Source organism: Rhineura floridana, chromosome 1 (genome assembly GCF_030035675.1).
Source record: "Rhineura floridana isolate rRhiFlo1 chromosome 1, rRhiFlo1.hap2, whole genome shotgun sequence".
Taxonomy (NCBI): Eukaryota; Metazoa; Chordata; class Lepidosauria; order Squamata; family Rhineuridae; genus Rhineura; species Rhineura floridana.
This window is the reverse complement of record NC_084480.1, coordinates 167,034,618-167,055,430: the sequence shown is the minus strand read 5'-3', so window position 1 is coordinate 167,055,430 and position 20,813 is coordinate 167,034,618. Positions and strand designations below refer to the sequence as shown.

The following is a 20,813-nucleotide window of genomic DNA, read 5'->3' as shown; positions in this document are numbered from 1 at the left end:
TACTAAAAATATTAATGCCTGGGCAAAGAGGAAGGTTTTCACCTGGCTCCGAAAAGATAGTAAAGTAGGTGCCAGGCGTATCTCATCAGGAAGGGTGTTCTGCAGTGACTGGTTTTGACAATAAACTATTATATGGGGTTTATGTATTTTTACATCTCCTCTCTCTCTCTCTCTCTCTCTGTGTGTGTGTAGACTTTCCAACAACCCAGTGAGGTAGGATTGGTGATTGGAAACCAAGGCAGCTCAAAAGAAATAAATCCCTTTAAAATCCAAAACCATAAAACAAGTATAAACAGTTGCAAAACATCTTAAAGTGGCATGATTCTGAATTTTGGGATTGGTGAGTGAAGCTTCTTATCACTTGAGATTGCAGTTCTGTGCATCTTCCTTGTTTGAGTAAGACCCATTGAATACATTGGGATGTGCTTCTGCATAAGCAGACATAGAACTGCACTACAAATATCTTTACAGGTTGTGCAGATAAACATCTTTGACACTCATGCTTATATAAATATTTCTTCATTTAAAGCACATGACTTCCCCTAAAGAATCCTGGGAAGTGCAGTTTCCCCCTCAGAGTTATAATGTCCACCACCCTTAACTACAGTTCCCATGATTCTGTGAAGGGATTCATGTGCTTCAAATGTGTGTTGAATGTGCTATATATGAACGGTGTGTATCTGCACAAGGTATGATATGCATTCATTGGTGAATAGAAAAGAACAATTTTAAAAAATACTTTTTAAAACAGAGCTGTAGCTCAGTGGTAGGGCATATGCTTTGCATGCAAGGTCCAAAATTAATTTCTGGAAAAGACTGTTGCCTGGAATCCTGGAGAGCCAATGCTAGTCCATGTCATCAGTACTGAGCTAGATGGTACCAAAATGGCCTGAGTCAGTATAAGGCAGATTCCTTTGTTCCTAAAAGTGGAAAGAGACCCAAGGGCCACAGTGACTCCAAAATTTATTTATGTATTTTATTTACAACATTTATAATTTATATAAAAGGGGTTTACAGAAGGAATTAAAACAATAAAATTATTGGTAAAAACAGCTAAAGACAGGTATTTAAAAGCATTCAAAATAATAAAACCAACAATGAATTAAAAACAGATAAAAACACAGTAGCTTCTACATGCCTGGCTAGACTTGCCTAAACAAAAAATGTTTTTAGCAGGTGCTGAAAACAGTATAAGTACTGTGTGGCACCTGTAACATGGAAAGCACATGTTGAACTTGGCCTGGTAGCAAATAGGCAACCAGTGCTGCTTTCAGAGCAGAGGTATTATGTGCTGACTGGGTCTCACTCATGTCAACAGTTCTGCCACAGCATTCTGCACTAACTGCAGCCCCCAAGTCAGGTTGTGGTGCATGGGAATTTCTGTGACCTTGGCTGACTGGGTGCCAGGTTTTGTTTTAGTTTTGGTTAGGAATCCTGACTGGTTGTGGGATGCTGAGTGTTCTGCCTTACTCATAGGAATCTTGTTGTGCTTGGTATGGTATTGCATTTAGGAAATGATCATTGTTTTTTGTTTTTCTGTTTGCCTTTCCTTTACCTTTAACCTGACTCCCCTACATCCATAGAAGCAACAACAGTGGTTCCATGCACTCAGCTTAATCCCCTTAAACCTATTGATGATGCACCTTGTTGGTTGCATGATGGTTTGTTTCTTGCCCAATAGTGGTAAAAGAGAATTCACATACTGGGAAGTGTGGCTGCAATTGTTGTTGTTCCCAAGCTGCTGCCTATGAAGATAAACCAAACCACGTGTGTTTTCTCTCTGCCAATTATTACTTACTGGAATTGGATTGGCTGTCAAAGTGAGTTTATAGCGGCCCACAGGGTAGGCAGGAAAGGATATAGAATCTTACTCTTACTCATTTCTCAAACCTCTTGATGAAGTGAAGGGTCAAATCTGTAAAGAAGTTTGGAGCAGCCATGTTAAAAGGTAGGGGCAGGGCATTCCAGGCAGGGGGTTGCCAATCCTGCTTGGATATGGATCCCTAGTCAAGCTTTACCAATAGCACGATCCAAACCATATCTACTCAGAGGTAAGTCCTATTGAGTTCTGTGGGGCTTAGTAAGTGTGTTTAGAATTGGAGCCCTCAGGGGCATCCATCTTTACTCTTTGACTGCTCCCATCTAATCCCTCCATGACACTAGGCTCCTTTCTTCCTACAATGGCCTTCTGGTGACTGTTGCTGTGTATGTTTGTGTTGCTAAATTTGTTTAAAGCAGCACAACAGCAGCAGAGAGTAACAGCAGATGTTGAAATGCAAGTGTGCCAGTGTGTGTGTGTGTTTACCTAAGAAAGCAGGCTTTTACCCTGCATCAGCATCACTGAGACTGGAGACTTAGTAAAATAAGAAAAGCTACTTTATTGATAGAAATACATAGTAGATAGAAAGGCAAACCTAGTTCTAACTAACTAACTAAGTTGGAGATGTAACGCCCAGGTGCGGGAGTTAGCCCCATGCTAGGAGAGAGAGCAGAGACAAAGGGTGTTTCCTCTCTCCTGGACAGTCAGAGAAAAAAAAGAAGAGAGAGGGCAGAAAGAGGAGGGGCAGATAAGCTTCCCTGAAGACGTAACAGTCTAGCGACAGAAGGAAGTCAGAGCATCACAGGTAAAGGTAATTAAGCCTATCCATCCGGAGGACCCTAACTCTATCTCCCTTCTGGAACATAAACAAAAGAACAAAACAGGAGTTGCTCTTGCCCCACTTCCAACAGTGACTGGGCTGGCCTGAGGGCACTTAAAACCTTCTTGCCAGAAGCAAGTAGGCTAGATTAAATGTTCCTACCGAGGCTCCATCTTTTAGCTAAGATTTCTTAATTTCCAATCAGAGAGATGTTTTTGTATGAATTGTATGCGCCAAGTAAATGTGGTTGATGCTTAATGACATCACTTGGGCCCGCCCCTGAAATCTCATGGTTTGGGATGCTTCTGATCTGGTAACCCTAATTTTAATATTGTATTTTAAATTGTTGTACCCTGTCCTGGGAACTTATGGTGAAGGGCAGGTAATAAATTAAAATATTAATACCCCGCCCCCAACATCCAATCACATTCTCAGCATGTTTTTCTCTACCACTTTCCTCTCCCTCCTCCCATCTCCTCCCTCAGCTGGGTCCTGCTCAGGAAAAACATCTTAAAACATAATCTTACAGTTAATTAGACTGGCAGGATATAAATTTCACTGCTGTAAGCTGCTTGGTGCACGTATAAAATTGCACCTTGCAACATTGAAATTTTAACGTTGAAATAAAATTTCACATTCAAAATGTATATTTACATTTTAAATTCAATATTTCATTCCAAACTTCAATAATTATGTGAATATTTGTTTCAGTTGTGCAAGGTTTCATTTTAGTTTTTAAAAGATAACTTACCTGCTTTATTGTTTTCTCCCAGGTCGCAAGAAAGAGACAGACCTCTTCGAGAGCTTACTGAACAATTTTAAAGATGCAAAAAAAAGCCATGTTATAATTTATGAAGGTCTCATGGGATATGGAAAAAGCCAGCTAATGGCTGAGATTTCATTCTTAGGTCATGATGCTGGCCACAGGTTAATGTTTTTAACCTAATTTTGTTGCATATTTCCAACTATGTTGAAAGACTACCCTCTACTCTCCATCCCTGTTTGTTAATGCTCTGCGCTTGGCTCAGTGCTGGGCAGCAAGAGTTGCATATCATAAGTATAAGTAATACTTTTCCAGAAGCCTTACTACCTGTCACTTGGATAATAATTCCTTGGGGTCTTTCCTTATTAATTATTCTTTAGACCAGAGGTGGCTAACCCCCAGTCCAAGGGCCTGATCCACCACCACCTAACATTTCCCCAGGAAATGTTTCTGGTACCCCAGGATTCCACTGATTTTAGCAGTGGCAGCAAATAGATTTTTTTAGAATAGGCCAGTATTGGGGTCAGTGGGGCCCAGCCCCCTATTCGGGATGCAAATTGTGCACCCCTAGTCATCAGATTAATTATTTGATGAGCAGCTCAGGAGGTGGGCTGTGTGCCTGTGTGTGGCATGTTTGTGTGTGTGCAAGAAAGTGGGTTGGCCACATTAACTTTTGGCCACATCCACTGTTGGTCTTTGGACCCCTGGAGGGTTGGCCAAAGCTGAATGCATCCTTTGGGCTAAAAAGGATTAGCCACCCCCTGCTCTAGATGGATAGAAGAGGCTGATGTAAGCCACCGTGGGTTTCAATCATGAAAAGAAAGATGGGGTATAAATGTAATAAATAAATAAATAAATAAATTTTTTAAAACATAATTATTGATAAGATGAATAATTAATTGGCTGGGGCTGATGGGAGTTTAGTCCAAAACATCTGTAGAGTTCCAGCCTGGGGAAGACTGGATTGCAGGGAGGCTTGGTCCTTAGATGGGTAGTCCTAGTTCAAATTTTTGTCTTCAGATTACATGTACATCAAGTGTGCATTTTTTCATGGAAGCATGAAATTTAAAGAAAATGGCAACTGTTAGGTTGCTAAATCCTATCCCCCAGAAGCTGGAAGCTCTCACATTTTTTTTACTTTTCCCAATAGAAGGAAAATGTGTCCTAGTTTCAGCTTGTGCTTTGTGTGGAGAGAGCTCAACCATAAGCCTGGGTTAGTCAAACTATGGCTTAGCACAGCATGGCACAGCAGCAAACTAACTGGGGAAGGAATGCAGCAGCTGGGATCTCCTGTCCAGGAGCCCGTGCTATGGTCTGGCATAGCAGGATGTGCTAACCAGGCCACAATGAAGCTAACCTGAGCCGTCTTGAAAAGTCCCCCACAAAGCAAAAAGCCTGCAGAAATGTAAGGCATTGCTACGTTAGCTCTTGGTACAATTATTCACTGCGATGAGGTGGGGAGCGGTATGTTATTTTCAGAACAAGAAGTGGCGGAGCTCAGGCTACACCTGGAAATCGTGCTCCCTAATCTTAGAAATATGAGGACAACTTATTCAGTGGTGCAGGAAAGACACCTTGCACATGTTCAGAGGCATTCCTCTCTAGCCAGTGTTCCATGTGTGGAAACAGTAAAGTGAACCCCCAATATTAGAAGTAGGTTGTGAGGCCCAGTGAACTCATATTAACCAGGTATTATGTGTTCACATCCTTGCTTAGATACAGAAAATTACTTGAAAATAGGAAGTAGTTAATGAACTGTTTCACTGGCCAGTTGCAAGGAGAATGCCACTTTCATGCTTTTGTTTTGACTGTATCATTTTATAGCAATGCAAACTCCAGGAGGATATTCAGAATTTCTTCTCAAGCCTTATTTTGCTTAGTCAGTTTGGAGTTGGTATCCTTTCATAGAGTAGTTTTCATGTTTGCCCTGAACTCTTTCTTTGAACCTTGAGTATCCTAGTATTAGGATACTCAAGTATACTAGAATAAGGGATGCTTTATAATAATTTCCTTTTCTTAATTAAGCAAACTGAAAGAATGATCAGGCTTGTCATTATTCCAAAATAAAAATGGTTCAATAATAATTTTCAAGCAGGGTTGTGGCGATGGAGCTCACGAAGATAAATGTGTGGCAAAACTTCTTTGTCATCCGGACGCTCATGGCTATGTTCCTGGGGATTGATATTTGTAGAACGTATGATGCAAGACAGTATATCCTTGTGACCAAAATCCGTGGAGTAATTAAGGAGGAGTATTTCTGCCTTCTCAACAGTCTCTTTCATGTTAAGGTAAAGGTACAAGCAGGCAAGACCTGTATCTGTTCTGAATTTGTTTTCCAGATGCTTGGTTATTTTTTTTTGCTCAGTTCTCTACTGTAAACTCATATGCAAGTATATTTATATGGAGTACAAATTCTGTGTTGATGTTGATTTGCAGAAGATTCACCATTCTTCTGTGTGGAACATTGTGAATACTTGAGAAGGATAATATGGCCATTATAGCCAAGGTATACAGATAACTTGGTAAACTTACAGAAAAGCTACAGAAAATTGTCTTGCAGTATTCTACATCAATTGCTTCCATGGGGATCTGAGGGGGGGGGAAGAGTTCCCCCCAACCCTAGTCCCCAGATTCCCAGCTTTCTTTCTTTTTTTAAAATTTGTTGGAACCTGAGATACAAGGCAAAATATACAGGCACTATTTTCATTTTTTGTATGAGGAATTACCTGCTTCCTCCCTTTCAGTGAATTACTCATCCGCACCAGGGAGAAAGTCCTGCAGGTGCCCGTGGATGTTTAGTTATGAAGCTGAAAAATTTCATGAAGAGGAGGTCAGACATAGGGATGAGTGAAAATTTTGCTAAAATTGGCACCAGACCTCATGATAGTTCGCATGTTTGCTATCTTTGCGATAGCAAATCCTGAATAGCAGCAAGGGTCCTGACTACTGCAAGCTTCCATGACTTTTCCTGACACTGGATTTTTACTAATGTGAAACTGCACGGCCTGCTCTTTGCCCTGCTAATGCAACAGACTCTGCTGAGATGGTAAAAGCAGGAGATAGCAGAACACAAAGGAACACCAAACAGAACCACCTGCCAGTTCAACGGAATGTGACTGAACTGACAGCAACAAGCGGATTGTATCCCTAGTCACACAGAGGATGCACGAACTAACCAACTTTAATACATAACAGTATGGAGAGAAAACCCATGCAGCAGGTTGCTGGTTGTACAGCAGCTAGAAATCCATTCCTCAGACACAGGCTGTTCAGGGTATGGCAAGTCAGGAAAGCCAGCACACTATAGACGACTTTTTTGATGTGAAAATGCACTCTTATTACACAGGCTGAATGAATCTAACAACTCCAATGTCTTCTTCATGCTTTCCTATTGAAGATATACATAAATAATACAGCCACAAGAGTGGCTGTACACTCTAGCCAACATGGATTTTTCACATTCCTCAATGTTAAATTGAAAATGTCCCCCAGCCATTCTGATGCTTCCCATAAGCTCATTTCAAAACAAAACCTTTCAAAACTTATAGTCCTGAACCCAGAAATGCGTGCTTAACAGCCTGCATCGACATGCATACGGAAGCTGAAGAGAAAGGTGCCCAGAGAAAATGAGAGCTCTGGCTTCTTCAAGCGTTTCAGGAATGGGCTAGTACATTCAGAGGTTGCACACCCTCAGAGTAGTCAACACATCTTACTATTTCATGGTCATGTAGCATTATAAAGTTGCAAAGTGCTTTGCATTTTTTTGTATATTTACCCTTGCAATGTCCCTGCTTCACAGTTGTTCTAATTTTGCAGATGGAGAACAGATCCAAGGGAATGAACACATGGAGAGGAGTTGATCATGGCTGCCTGCCATGGACAGGTCCATACATATGCATGGAGGCGAAGGGAAGGGCCAGCAGGCACAATCCTGCTTCCATGAGGTCATTATACAGCCACAACAGTGGCTGTATACTATAGCCAGCATAGATTTTTTGCATTCCACCATGTTAAATTGAAAATACCCCCATTCCATTCTGATGCCTCCCATAAGCTCATTTCAAAATAAAACCTTACAAAACCTATAGTCCTGAACTCAGAAATGCTTACTTAACAATCCTTTAAATTTTCATGGCGATACACAAAAGAGTCAGAGAGAATCTAGAATTCAAAGTGTAAAAAAAGAGAAAAGATCCAGACCCCAGTTGGACTATTGTCTGTCAGAGTTCTCATAATGTGTTGAAATTAATTAAAAATCATCCATGTTCACAGAGTACCTGTAATCCTATTACAGACCTTGCCCCATACCATAACCTTCATCTTCTGCAGTTTCAAAGGTAAAAAAATGCCTGGATGATTTTTAATTAATTTAAGAAATTTAGCACTACAGTCAATGATAAGGCCAGGCATGCTCAGTAAGAATCAACTGTCAGTGTTCTAAAAGCCAGACTCACAGCTTCTGGGCTTTCCTAATCAAGGGGCCACACCCACACCAGACCTTTATTTTATTTGAGACAGTCATGGCTTCCCCAAAGAATCCTGGGAAGTGTAGATTGTGAAGGGTGCTGAGAGGAGACTCCTATTCCCCTGACAGAGCTCCAGTGGCCAGAGTGTTATAACAGTCGCTCTGATTGAAGGTCTGTGAGGGGAACAGGGCATCTCCTAGCAACTCTCAGAATCCTTCACTAACTACACTTCCCAGGATTTTTTGGGAGAAGCCATGACGGTTTAAAGTGGAATAAACGTCTGGTGTGGATGTGGCCAATGACAGCTTTGGTTTAAATTTGGATGGGAGACTACATGTGCCTGCTGTAGAATAAAAAGGTGGGGAAACACTGAAAAAGAATGATATTGTTCACAATGTTTTCCACCTACCCAATCTCCTTCCCTCCCCTCCCCTGCCTGCCCTCCTCCTCCCCACCCGCCCGCCCTCAAGTCAGTTTCACCTATCCTAAGCATAATTGCACAGAAGTAAATCCCACTGAACTCAAAAAGCATGCATATGATCAAACCTGCCCTCCGTTGCTCCTCCTCCCATCCCCTCCCTCTTGCCCCTTCCTTCCCCCTTCCTTTGCCTGTGACTCCCCCTCCCCTTCCAATCCGCTCATTCCCCTCCGCTTCCCCTCCTCCTCCCCCCTGGTCAGTTTTACCTATCTTAAGCATGATTGTTGTTATGTGCCTTCAAATCAATTACGACTTATGGCGACCCTATGAATCAGTGACCTCCAACAGCATCTGTCATGAGGCATCCTGTTCAGATTTTGTAAGTTCAGGTCTGTGGCTTCCTTTATGGAATCGATCCATCTCATTTGCTCTTCCTCTTTTTCTATTCCCTTCTGTTGTGGCGTAGTGGGAGACCAGTGTTCGAATCTCCATGCAGCCATGCAGCTCACTGGGTGACCTTGGGCCAGTCACTGCCTCTCAGCCTCAGAGGTAAACCACCTCTGAATACCGCTTACCATGAAAACCCTCTTCATAGGTCGCCATAAGTTGAAGGCAGTCCATTTCCATTTCTTATTTATTTATTTATTATTTGATTTATATCCTGCCCTTCCTCCCAGCAGGAGCCCAGGACGGCAAACAGAAACGGTAAAAACACTTTAAAACATCATAAAAACAGACCTTAAAATACATTAAAAACGAAACGTTAAAAACATTTTTAAAAAAAGCTTTGAAGACATCTTTAAAAAAGGGTTAAAACATATTATTATTAAAAACACATATTAACCTGGGATTCTAACAGACGCAGACTGGGATAGGGCTCAACTTAAAAGGCCTGTTGAAAGAGGAAAGTCTTCAAAAGATAGCAGTGTTTGCCTGCCTAATATTCTGTTTTTCCTAGCATTATTGTCTTTTCTAGTGAACAATGTCTTCTCATTTTGTGTCCAAAGTATGATAACATCAGTTTCATAATTTTAACTTCTAGTGATAGTTCTGGTTTAATTTGTTCTAACACCCAATTTGTCTTTTTTGTGATCCATGGTATCTGCAATGTGCTCCTCCACCACATTTCAAATGAGTTGATTTTTCTCTTACCCACTTTTTTCACTGTCCAACTTTAACATCCATACATAGAGATCGAGAATACCATGGTCTGAATGATCCTGGCAGTAGTGTTCAGTGATACATCTTTGCATTTGAGGACCTTTTCTAGTTCTCTCATAGCTGCCCTCCCCAGTCCTAACCTTCTTCTTATTTCTTGACTATTGTCTTCATTTTGGTTAATGACTGTATTGATAATCCTCGACAAGTTCTTAGAATCATAGAATAGTAGAGTTGGAAGAGGCCTATAAGGCCATCAAGTCCAACCCCCTGCTCAATGCAGGAATCCAAATTAAAGCATTCCCGACAGATGGCTGTCAAGCTGCCTCTTGAATGCCTCCAGTGTCGGAGAGCCCACTACCTTTCTAGGTAATTGGTTCCATTGTTGTATGGCTCTAACAATTAGGAAGTTTTTCCTGATGTCCAGTCGAAATCTGGCTTCCTTCAACTTGAGCCCATTATTCCATGTCCTGCACTCTGGGACGATTGAGAAAAGATCCTGGCCCTCCTCTGTGTGACAACCTTTCATGTACTCGAAGAATGCTATCATATCTCCCCTCAGTCTTGTCTTCTCCAGGCTAAATATGCCCAGTTCTTTCAGTCTCTCCAAATAGGGCTTTGTTTCCAGTCCCCTGATCATCCTTGTTGCCCTCCTCTGAACCTGTTCCAGTTTGTCTGCATCCTTCTTGAAGTGTGGAAACCATAATTGGACGCAGTACTCAAGATGAGGCCTAACCAGTGCTAAATAGAGGGGAACTAATACTTCATGCGATTTGGAAACTATACTTCTGTTAATGCAGCCTAATATAGCATTTGCCTTTTTTGCAGCCACATCAAACTGTTGGCTCATATTCAGCTTGTGATCAACGACAATTCCAAGATCTTTCTCACATGTCGTATTGCTGAGCGAAGTATCCCCCATCTTATAACTGTGTATTTGGTTTCTTTTCCCTAAGTGTAGAACTTTGCATTTATCCCTGTTGAATTTCATTCTATTGTTTTCAGGCCAATGGTCCAGCCTATCAAGGTCCCTTTGAATTTTGTTTCTGTCTTCCACGGTATTAGCTGTGCCCCTCAATTTTGTATCATCTGCAAATTTGATAAGCATGCTCTGTACCTCCTCATCCAAGTCGATAACTGTACATTGACTTAAATCTACAAAACATGGTGCAAAACCTCCCATCATATATCAAAGACATCAATGACTTCTTACTTAAAATTGAGTCTTTAAACAAGCAGTATCAATTCCACAACAATACTATACTAGCTACTTTAGATGTCACATCTCTTTACACCAATATACCACATAATGATGGGATTCAGGCTTTAAATGAGTTACTTAACACCAGAGATATGAACAATCCTCCAACAGAGGTTCTCACAACTTTAGCTATGCTAGTACTGACTTGTAACAACTTTACATTCAATGGAGAACACTACCTGCAACTACAAGGCACAGCAATGGGGACTCGCATGGCTCCATCATATGCAAATCTCTTTATGGGTAAACTTGAACAGGAGATCCTCAAAAAGGCCATCAACAAACCACTTATATGGTGGCGATACATTGACGACATCTTTATGGTCTGGACAAGTGGTAAAGAGAGTTTAGAACAATTTAAAAATTACATCAACTCTATCCATCCATCTTTTAAGTTTACATTTAATAGTATAAGCATCCCTTTTCCTGATGTCCTTCTCACCATTGAAAACAACAAAATAGCCAGTGCTTTCTACAGCAAACCACTGATGCCCACCCCTATCTAAACTGGAAAGCCTGGCATCCTAAGCATATAAAGAAAAAACATTTTGTATAAGCTTAGCTCTGAGAATCAAACTTATTTGATAAATACCAGCGAAGGATCAGTGAACTTAAAGAATACCTTCTTTTGAGAGGATAACCTCCACATCCTCCAAGCCTCCATTCTGTCCCAAGAAAACCTACTCCATCATAATGAGGGTTCAAAGAACAAAAACCAACAGATCCTATTTGTGGTAGAATTTCCACCCAGCATCTCCTATCATGGAGCAATCAGGGAGAGCTACCCATTGCTAGCAAACTCTGAATATCTTGGTAGAGCCATCAGCAAACCTCCTGTTGTGGCATTTCGCCAGCCTCCTAGTTTACACAGCCTGTTAGTGAGAGCTGGGTCTCATCCTTGTCACTCCAAACCTGTATCACCTGTGTGTACCTCATGGAGATGGCTACTTTCAAAAGCACTAGGACAGGCAGAACATATTACATCAAACAGAACATCACCTGTAGGTCCTGAAATATAATTTACATCATCGAATGCAAAAACCCTTGATGTCATATCCAATACATAGGAAAAACTACAACTGATCTATGCACATGCTTCAGAAACCACAAATTAGCAATCTTGACAAAAAAAGTGAAGCAACCAGTTGCAAAATATTTTAACACTGAGGGCTACAGACTATTGGACTTTTCTATAACAGCTGTAGAGGGGCCAACAGATCCAGCAGCATTGACTTAAAGGGAGAACTTTTGGATTTACTCTCTGGACACATTGGCACCACATGGCCTGAACCTAGAGGACAGTACCAGCATCACTTAGCTTCTGCAAATGAAGCCCCTCTGAGCATTCCATCCTCAAGGCTCTATAACTGCCACCAAAGATCACCTTGAGGTGGAGACTCGATAAAGTTAGATGTGTATCCTTATGCATAAGTGATGTGCAGAATTTATTGTTTATATTTGTTAGTTTCTTTATAACATTTCTTTAGGCAAGATTAAAACATAAAACAATTATACGATCAAAATCCACACTAAAATCTTGCACTGGCACAGTGAATAAAACAAATGCCAACCATAGACAGTCTCCTAATCACACAAAGAGAGCTGAAACAAGCTCACAGGGCTAAAACCAACACTTGGTTGCAAATGGTTTTCAGGTTGTTTATTATTAGCACTGCTGACAGGAATGTAGAGTTCTGTTGCTAACTAAAGCCCTGTGGGGTTTCTTTGTTTTTCTGGTTAGTTTCCGACATCAGAAGAGGTTTCCAAAATGAACAATGACAAAAAGAATGAAGAGATGGAAAAAATTCTTGTAAAGATTCTAGAAAATGTAAGTGATGTTTTTCATCATGTACCACTGTGGTTTCCAAGTGTGTAGGAAGGCTTAGGCTAGCAACTCCCAGCAAACTGACTGGGTGATATGCAACAAGGTCACACCCAGAGTAGACACACTGAAATCAATGGCACTTGGTACTTGATTTTAGTGGGTTTACTCTATGAGTAACATTGGATGTCACCCACTAAACTGATCTGCCACACATTTACCTCCCCACAACATTATCCTGTATGACCATTGTATAGAAACAGTCCATTGCATATGGACCTCTATATCTGGATAAACCCATACATTATTATTTTTATTAACTTTTTATTTGTAAATTCAACAAGGAAAAAAAGGAAAAGGATTATATTTAAAAGAATGAAAGAAAAAAAATATGAAGAATAATTTTTAGAAAACACCATCAGCTCACATTACGGAAACAATAACCGTATCCATCTTAAGTTAATACAAGTTATAATATAATATAAGTTAATATAACATGTAAGTTAATATTCACCCTGCAGACATCCAAATGGGTATCCACGTAAAACTGGCTACTTTTGAACATATTTTTTATACACTCAATAGATTTTGATCACTAAAACATGCCTGATCAACTGGATCCTATGGCATGGATCTAGTCTCGTGGCATTTTTCTGTGTCTGCTGGCAGCCACACACATTTTAATTAAGGCAGAGAAACAACTTTGCCCATGGTTTCAACTACAAGGTAAAAAAATGTTTTTAGTTTTATAGTGACTAGTGCAATAGGAAAAGTAGTAGTTGTAACAGGAAAGAGAGGGAACTCTTGGATTGGTGGGTAGTTTAAAAATATTACTATTATTATTCATCATTATCCAGTTTGGAGTAAGGAATTTCCATTTTCTACCTCAAGACACATCCCAACAAAACCATGATACATGGTGTGGTGACTAAGTCAGAGGCAAGTCAATGATTTTGTTTATTAAAACATTTCTATACTGCCTCCCACATTAGTGTCAATTTAAAATATGTATCCAAAATCATAAAAGATAAAAGCAGCTGGTAACTTAGGGCAGTTAAAAGTATAGTAACCTGCTAGAATGATTGCTTTATTCTTAGGGGGTTTGTTGTTGTTTTAGGCAGTGGCGAAGGAAGTTCTCATTTTTGTAATTGATGAAGCTCAGTTCATTGATCCGGCATCCTGGGATTTCCTGGAGAATTTGCTAAACAATCTTGGCCTCTTTGTTGTCATGTCTTTGTCTCCTGTTAACCGCAAGGGACGACTGCCTTGCTCCACTGCAGCCCGAGTCATGAGCAGTCAGGCTACCACCTATATTCAGCTAAGGGAGTTGACGCCTTCAGTAATTATTCAGAAGGCCTGCCAAGACCTTGGGGTGGTCAGTATCGCCAGGGAGCTGGAGACGTAAGTAAAAAGTGCTACTCCTACAATGGTAAGCCGTAGCCAGCAAGGAACAAGAGCAGAGTCACCTTATCACTTAGACCAGCAACCAAGCCTGACCCAGAAGTATTAATAACGGATGGAGAATCTTTTTCAGTCTGAGGGTCACATTCTCTCATAAACAAACTTTTAGGGATCAGATACCAGTAATGGGTATGGCAATGGACATGGTTCTTACCTTTAGAGCAGGCTACATTCCAGCCACACAGTCAGACGTTTTTCCAGGCACACACTTCCATCCTGGCAAGCAAGAAGCATTATTATAGTCCAGGGACACATTCCAGCCAGGCAAAAGCACTCAAACAGGACAGTGAGGAGTGTAGCCGGGGAAGGGGCATGGCCTGGAAGAGTCCCAAGGGTCAGGGGGAGAGAATTGGAGGGCCAGAGTTTGGCCCCAGAGGGACAAGGCAATACTACTATTGCCTCCAGCTTATTGGTGTCAATAGTCTTCCTTGCTCGTTTGGCAAATCTCTCTGCAGTTTTCTCCTTTGACTAGAGATGTACAGTGGTGCACATGACATAATTTAGGTTGCTAATTTAATAATCACTATGGGGAGTGCTACTGACACACTGCCCCAAAGGGTAAATTACCTCCTAATTATATTATCTCCTATGAACATCAATAAGCATAGGCACAGATACATGCCACTGCTTAAAGAGATCTTAGGGAGGAGATAATTCATTAGGGAAGTGTATGTGTTTATGTGTTATAGATGAGTTTGTGGTTCTTTCAACACATGCTCACATCTCTTTGGGGAGCTCTAATTTGGGGAGCTCACATCTCTTTGGGGAGCAATAATTTATTTTAGATGGCAAGTTACACATCATAAGCCAGCAACTTAAGATGCTGCTGTGTGCTCCTAAAATGAAATAAAAATCAATACCCATACAAATAAATAGCAATTCCAGCATAAATCAGGTGGGACAGAGGAGATAGGATTATATGATATACCTTTGGATGAATAAGAAAAATTGCTGTAAAAAATCCAAATTGTGTGATCAGAAAAGATAATGTGTTCTAGTTGAATAAATTATGCAATTTTGGGGGGAATAGCATGTTAATTTGTTTTGGAGTGCTTCATCTGTGAATTTTGGAAGTTCCATTTTCTTTTCAGAGTGTGGCAAAGATGGCTGTGGATTCTAAAACTACAGTTAGGAAGGGGAGCAATAGGTCAGTCAAAGGAAGGATATAGGGAAGAAAAAGTAAAGAAATTAGCTGGTTGGCCACTGTGAGAACAGGATGCTGGACTAGATGGGCCACTGGCCTGATCCAGCAGGCTCTTCTTATGTTCTTATGTTCTTAGCTAGGCAGTGTGAAGCAAAAGTTGTTTGCCAGACCCAATATTATTTTGTTGGATTTTCTGTACTGACAGTAGGGGTGTGATTTGATGTTGTGTAATGTTCATTCACAGGTTTGTTTGATCTTCTGCCAATCCTGTTCCATAAGCTGTTTGGTCTAGCAACTTCATGACCACTTTGGTCCTATTTTCTGCAGCTTCTGGGACTTTGTAATTCGTATCCTATCTCATTATGCTCTTTGTTTACAGTACTTTTAACTAACCTTCTTCAAGTACCTATCTGCCTACAGTGTTCCATGTGTACACGCATGCATGTGTAATCTTCAAAGCAGAAGCACTTTGTTCTTCTCACTTTACAGCTTACACACTTGCATAAGAATTAAATCTACCCAAACTTTATAATGTTTGATTCACCCACACAATAATGAACTGCTTTGATGATAATCGTCAACACCCTCCCCTGTCAGACTCATCTGTGCTTTGCAATCCTAACCATGTCTACTCAGGAGTAAGTCCCACTGAATTCAAGTTAGGATTGCAGCCTCATATCCATTTGAGGGGAGACTTGATTTTTAAAAAAAGAGCTAAGAGCATGGAATGGCAGGCATTGATTCAGTGCTGAGATTATCTGTCACCTGAAGGGGTTGAGATGTCTGGTGCAACTATTTATTATTTTATTCATTTATTACATTTATTACTAGTAAACCTAGGCGGTGACCTGGAGGGCTGAGTTTAATGGGGCTTACTCCTAAGTATAAAAATCTAAATTCAATTCTTTCCTTTAAAGACTAGATGATTTGTTAATAAATATTATAGTATTTATAATGTCTATTAGATCTTCAGTGTTTGTAATGAATAATAGCTGCAGTCCCAACTGCAATAATAAAGTTACTTAGTGGCTGAGTAACACAGTGTTCAGGACTAATAGTGATCAATGATAGTTATCAATAGCTGTAGGTATATGTGTTTTAAATTGTATATTTGTTTTAACATTTTTGATTGCTGTAAACCGCCCAGAGAGCTTCGGCTATGGGGCGGTATACAAGTGCAATAAATAAATAAATAAATAGGTAATAGTTATTCCTTGAAGTTGAAATGTGACTACTAAATCCTGAGCAGGTTTACACAAAATAACTTTTACTGTTAGGAAAGATAACAATGCGATAATGGCTCCATTAGCACAAAAATAAAAGAGTTCCAAGAAATACACGTATCAGCAGCACATCAGATCTAACAAGGAATAATTAGGCAGTGACTGTCATTTGGTTCTTTTTTAATCATTAACGCTCACTTCAAGCCTGATCAGCTCGCACACTTTCATGAACTGGCATATTTTGGTATCATATTTGATTTTTGCAAAAACAGTTTCCATCCCCAAATGATACATTTCTCTCCCCAGCACCACAGCAAGCAGCCAAACTTCAGAAAGCCCTGGGTATTCCTGGCCTGTAAAAAAGTGCATGGAGCAACAGATGTCAATGTACTATTGGCACTGTACAACTACCAACAGCAAACTCCACACCTCCTGGCCAAACACTGATCTCCTGGCTTATTGGCATCTGTTCAGGGGCAGTTGCAACTACTCTGACCAGTTCTAAGTAGTGTTGGCAGGCTTTGCATAGCTACTGAGCGTGCATGCTATGAATCATTTCTATGTAGTTCATAAGTTGTGCCTTAAATCCTGGAATTCATTTGTGGTCTCTCCCCTTCCCCCCAGATTCTTAATACAAAGAAGCCATGGAAATCCATTTTACTGTGAGGAGCTTCTCCGGAATCTCCACTTAAACAATGTACTTCAGTTCCACTTCCTAGAGGAAGATGAAGAAAGAGAGGATGAGTGGGATAGCCTTTTTAGTAAGCTACTGGTTATTAATTGGCATAGTTACTGTATAGCATCTTCAATATTTTATTTATTTAATTAATTTATGTATGTATGTATGTATTTATTTATTTGTTGCATTTATATACCACCCCATAGCCAAAGCTCTCTGGGCAATTTACAAAAATTAAAAACATTGAACATACAAAGCTTAAAACCATGAAGCACAGATAAACCAAGTAAAAGGCCTTGGGTCAGAGCTCAGCACATGCTATTAGAATGCCTGGGAGAAAAGGAAAGTGTTGATCTGGCGCCAAAAAGATTACAATGTTGGCGCCAAGCGAACTTCATCGAGATCATTCCATAATTTTGGTGCCACCACTGAAAAGGCACTTTCCCTTGTTGCCATCCTCCAAGCTTCCCTCGGAGTAGGCACCCAGAGGAGGGCCTTTGATGCTGAGTGTAATGTACATTGGGTTCGTGTCGGGAGAGGCGTTTTGTCAGGTATTGTGGTCCCAAGCCGTGTAAGGCTTTATAGGTTAAAACCAGCACCTTGAATCGGGCTTGGAAACATATAGGCAGCCAATGCAAGCGGGCCAGAATCTGTTTTATATTTTTGAACCATGTGGTCCCTGTTACCAATCTGGCCGCTGCATTTTGCACAAGCTGCATTTTCTGAACTGTCTTCAAAGGCATGTAGAGTGCATTGCAGTAATCTAGTTTGGAGATTACCGGAGCATGGACAACTGAAGCCAGGCTATCCCTGTCCAGATAGGGGCATAGCTGGGCCACCAACCAAAGCTGATGGAAGGCACTCCATGCCACCAAGGCTACCCAAACCTCAAGTGAAAGATATGGTTCTAGGAGAACCCCCAAGCTATGAACCTGCTGCTTCAGGGGGAGTGCAACCCCATCCAGGACAGGTTGGACATCCACCATCTGATCAGAAGAACCACCCAGTAACAGCATCTCAGTCTTGTCTGGATTGAGCCTCAGTTTATTAGCCCTCATCCAGTCCATTGTCGCAGCCAGGCACCGGTTCAGCACATTGACAGCCTCACCTGAAGAAGGTGAAAAGGAGAAATAGAGCTGCATGTCATCAGCATACTGATGGCAACACACTCCAAAGCTCCGGATGACTGCACCCAACGGTTTCATGTAGATGTCGAACAGCATGGGGGACAGAACCGACCCCTGTAGAACCCCATACTGGAGAATCCACAGGGCCGAGCAGTGATCCCCAAGCACCACTTTCTGGAGGCGACCTGCCAAGTAGGAGCAGAACCACCGCCATGCAGTACCTCCCACTCCCAACTCAGCCAGTCTCCCCAGAAGGATACCATGGGATGATATCAAAAGCCGCTGAGAGATCAAGGAGAACCAATAGAGTCACACTCCCAACAAAGGTCATCATACAGGGCGACCAAGGCTGTTTCCGTGCCCAAACCGGGTCTGAAACCCAACTGAAATGGATCCAGATAATCGGTCTCATCCAAGAGTGTCTGGAGCTGGCCTGCAACCACTCGTTCCAGGACCTTGCCCAGGAATGGAACATTTGCTACCGACCTATAGTTATTAAGTTTTTCTGGGTCCAGGGAGGGTCTCTTCAGGAGTGGTCACACTACTGCCTCTTTCAGGCAGCCAGGGACCACCCCCTCTCGCAGAGAGGCATTATCACTTCCCTGGCCCATCCGGCTGTTCCATCCCTGCTAGCTTTTATTAGCCAAGAAGGGCAAGGATCCAGCACAGAAGTGGTTGCACGAATCTGTCCAGGCACCTTGTCAACGTCCTCAAGCTGCACCAACTGAAACTCATCCAAGAAATGGGGACAAGGCTGTGCTCTGGATACCTCGCTTGATTCACCTGCTATAACACTGAAGTCTAAGTCCTGGCGGATGCGAAAGATTTTATCCTAGAAGTGCCTGGCAAATACATTACAGTGGGCCTCAGAGGGTTCTGTCATGTCCTTGGGGCCAGCGTGTAATAGCCCCTGGACAACTCCGAAAAGCTCTGCTGGGCGGCAAATTGATGATTTAATAGTGGCAGCAAAATACTGTTTTTTGCTGCCTTCTCTGCTCCTAAATACAGCTTACCATAGGCACTTACCAGTGTTCGATTGCATCCACCAGGAGTTCGTCTCCATCTGTACTCAAGCCATCAATAGAATGACAAGCTATCAGTGCTAGAGATAGTTCACCCATTTTGACAACATCATAACATTTTTTTATGACCCTCCTGGGACATATTTTGTTCCTCCCAGTAGTAATAGCAGCTCTTGTTCCCTCAGCTTTCCTGCCTTTACCCCAAGGAAGTCATTGGCCCCCAAAAGGGTGCCTTCAGGATCTTTGACCATTATCACTCATTCCCTTTCCAGTCCTCCAGACAACACCACCAGCCCTCCCCCATACAACATTCTGTAGAACATCAGAACAAAAAAGAGACCATTTGCATGAATTGTACAGATTCTCATTATAAATTTTAAGAATATAATTTGGATATTTTTTATTGGCACAGTGTTTGACCAGATTTATATGCAGATGATTTTCCAGCATGTGTGATCTCACCCATCTCTCTCACAAGCAAAATGTAGCCAATTGCTAACCTACTTCCCCCCCATCTCCTTGAGTTTTGCAAGATATTTTTAAAATATATTAAATCCTATTATCTCCTTGTTTTTCCTCCATGAAGCCACTACTGCTCTGAAGGCTCAAAGCTCTCAAACCCTCCAGAGCGAGGCTGAATCCTACATTTGCACTATCAAACAGAATGTGAAGCTGCACAATATCATGCTGCCTCCAACATTAAAAGGTGAGGAGCTGGGCCAGTCTCTGTGAAATCCTGTCTCCTGACGTACAGCATAGGAAGTGTGGTTGGAAGGAAGACCATACACCAGGTACACAGCTTCCAATGCCATGTTAGGCTTTGATGCTGCTTTGAGTCTTAGGATAGCACTACATGTTACCAGGGACAAGGGCAGTAGCAGAATCTAGGTGACTCCCAATGTTTGATTATAATTGTTTTAGCTGCCCACAGTGTTCACCCCACTCTGAGATCCACCCCTCCATCCTCCCTCCCTGCCTAACCCATAATTCTATCATTCCTACATTTTGTATATATGTGACATGTAAATCTATGGGTTTTCCTAACCACAGGATTATTAAATAAAGATTTCCCACCCCTCCTAATTTTTGTCCTTCAGACCTCGTGATTTTGTGTGTACCCTCTGAGGAATTCTGAAATATTTTAAGGACTGGACTTTTATTATAAGAAAGTGGCTAAAGGGGTAAATAACCAATAATGCCAATCATCTGGGCACAAGCCATAGTTTCACAAAGCAAAGGAGGAAATATTGAAACTAAGAATGGTAGCAAGCTCATTCCAGCATGTAAAACAGGAAGAACAGCAAAGGAGTAATGTTACCCAGCATAGGCATAGCAAGAATTAGTGGCACCTTCAAACTTTCTACACAGCCCCTTAAAGAAGAATGTTAGAATAGTAGACTTGGAAGGGGCCTATAAGACCAGTGCTCAGTGCAGGAATCCAACTTAAAGTATACCTGACAGGTGGCTGTCCATCTGCCACTTGAATGCTGCAGTGTTGGAGAGTCCACCATCTCCCTGGATGATTGTTTCCATTGTTGAAACGCTCTAACAGGAAGTATTCCCTTGATGTTCAGTGAAAATCTGGCTTCCTGTAACTTGAGGTCATTATTCTGTGTCCTTCATTCTGCGA

General features: G+C 41.4%; 1 protein-coding gene across 8 annotated transcripts in view; it reads left to right on the top strand.

Annotated features, from left to right (window-relative positions):
* The window catches only part of ADCY10 (adenylate cyclase 10), a 230,898-nt gene that overhangs the window by 83,588 nt on the left and 126,497 nt on the right, over nucleotides 1-20,813 (top strand). For 4 of the 8 annotated variants that reach the window (XM_061584533.1, XM_061584544.1, XM_061584509.1 and 1 more), the window contains exons 7-12: nucleotides 3,413-3,566; nucleotides 5,495-5,690; nucleotides 12,447-12,533; nucleotides 13,645-13,928; nucleotides 16,980-17,116; nucleotides 19,770-19,889. In XM_061584533.1, coding sequence (XP_061440517.1) covers nucleotides 3,413-3,566; nucleotides 5,495-5,690; nucleotides 12,447-12,533; nucleotides 13,645-13,928; nucleotides 16,980-17,116; nucleotides 19,770-19,889 — 978 coding nt within the window. The remainder of the gene's footprint in view (nucleotides 1-3,412; nucleotides 3,567-5,494; nucleotides 5,691-12,446; nucleotides 12,534-13,644; nucleotides 13,929-16,979; nucleotides 17,117-19,769; nucleotides 19,890-20,813) is intronic. The other 4 variants (XM_061584568.1, XM_061584558.1, XM_061584516.1 and 1 more) reach the window with 2 other exon arrangements.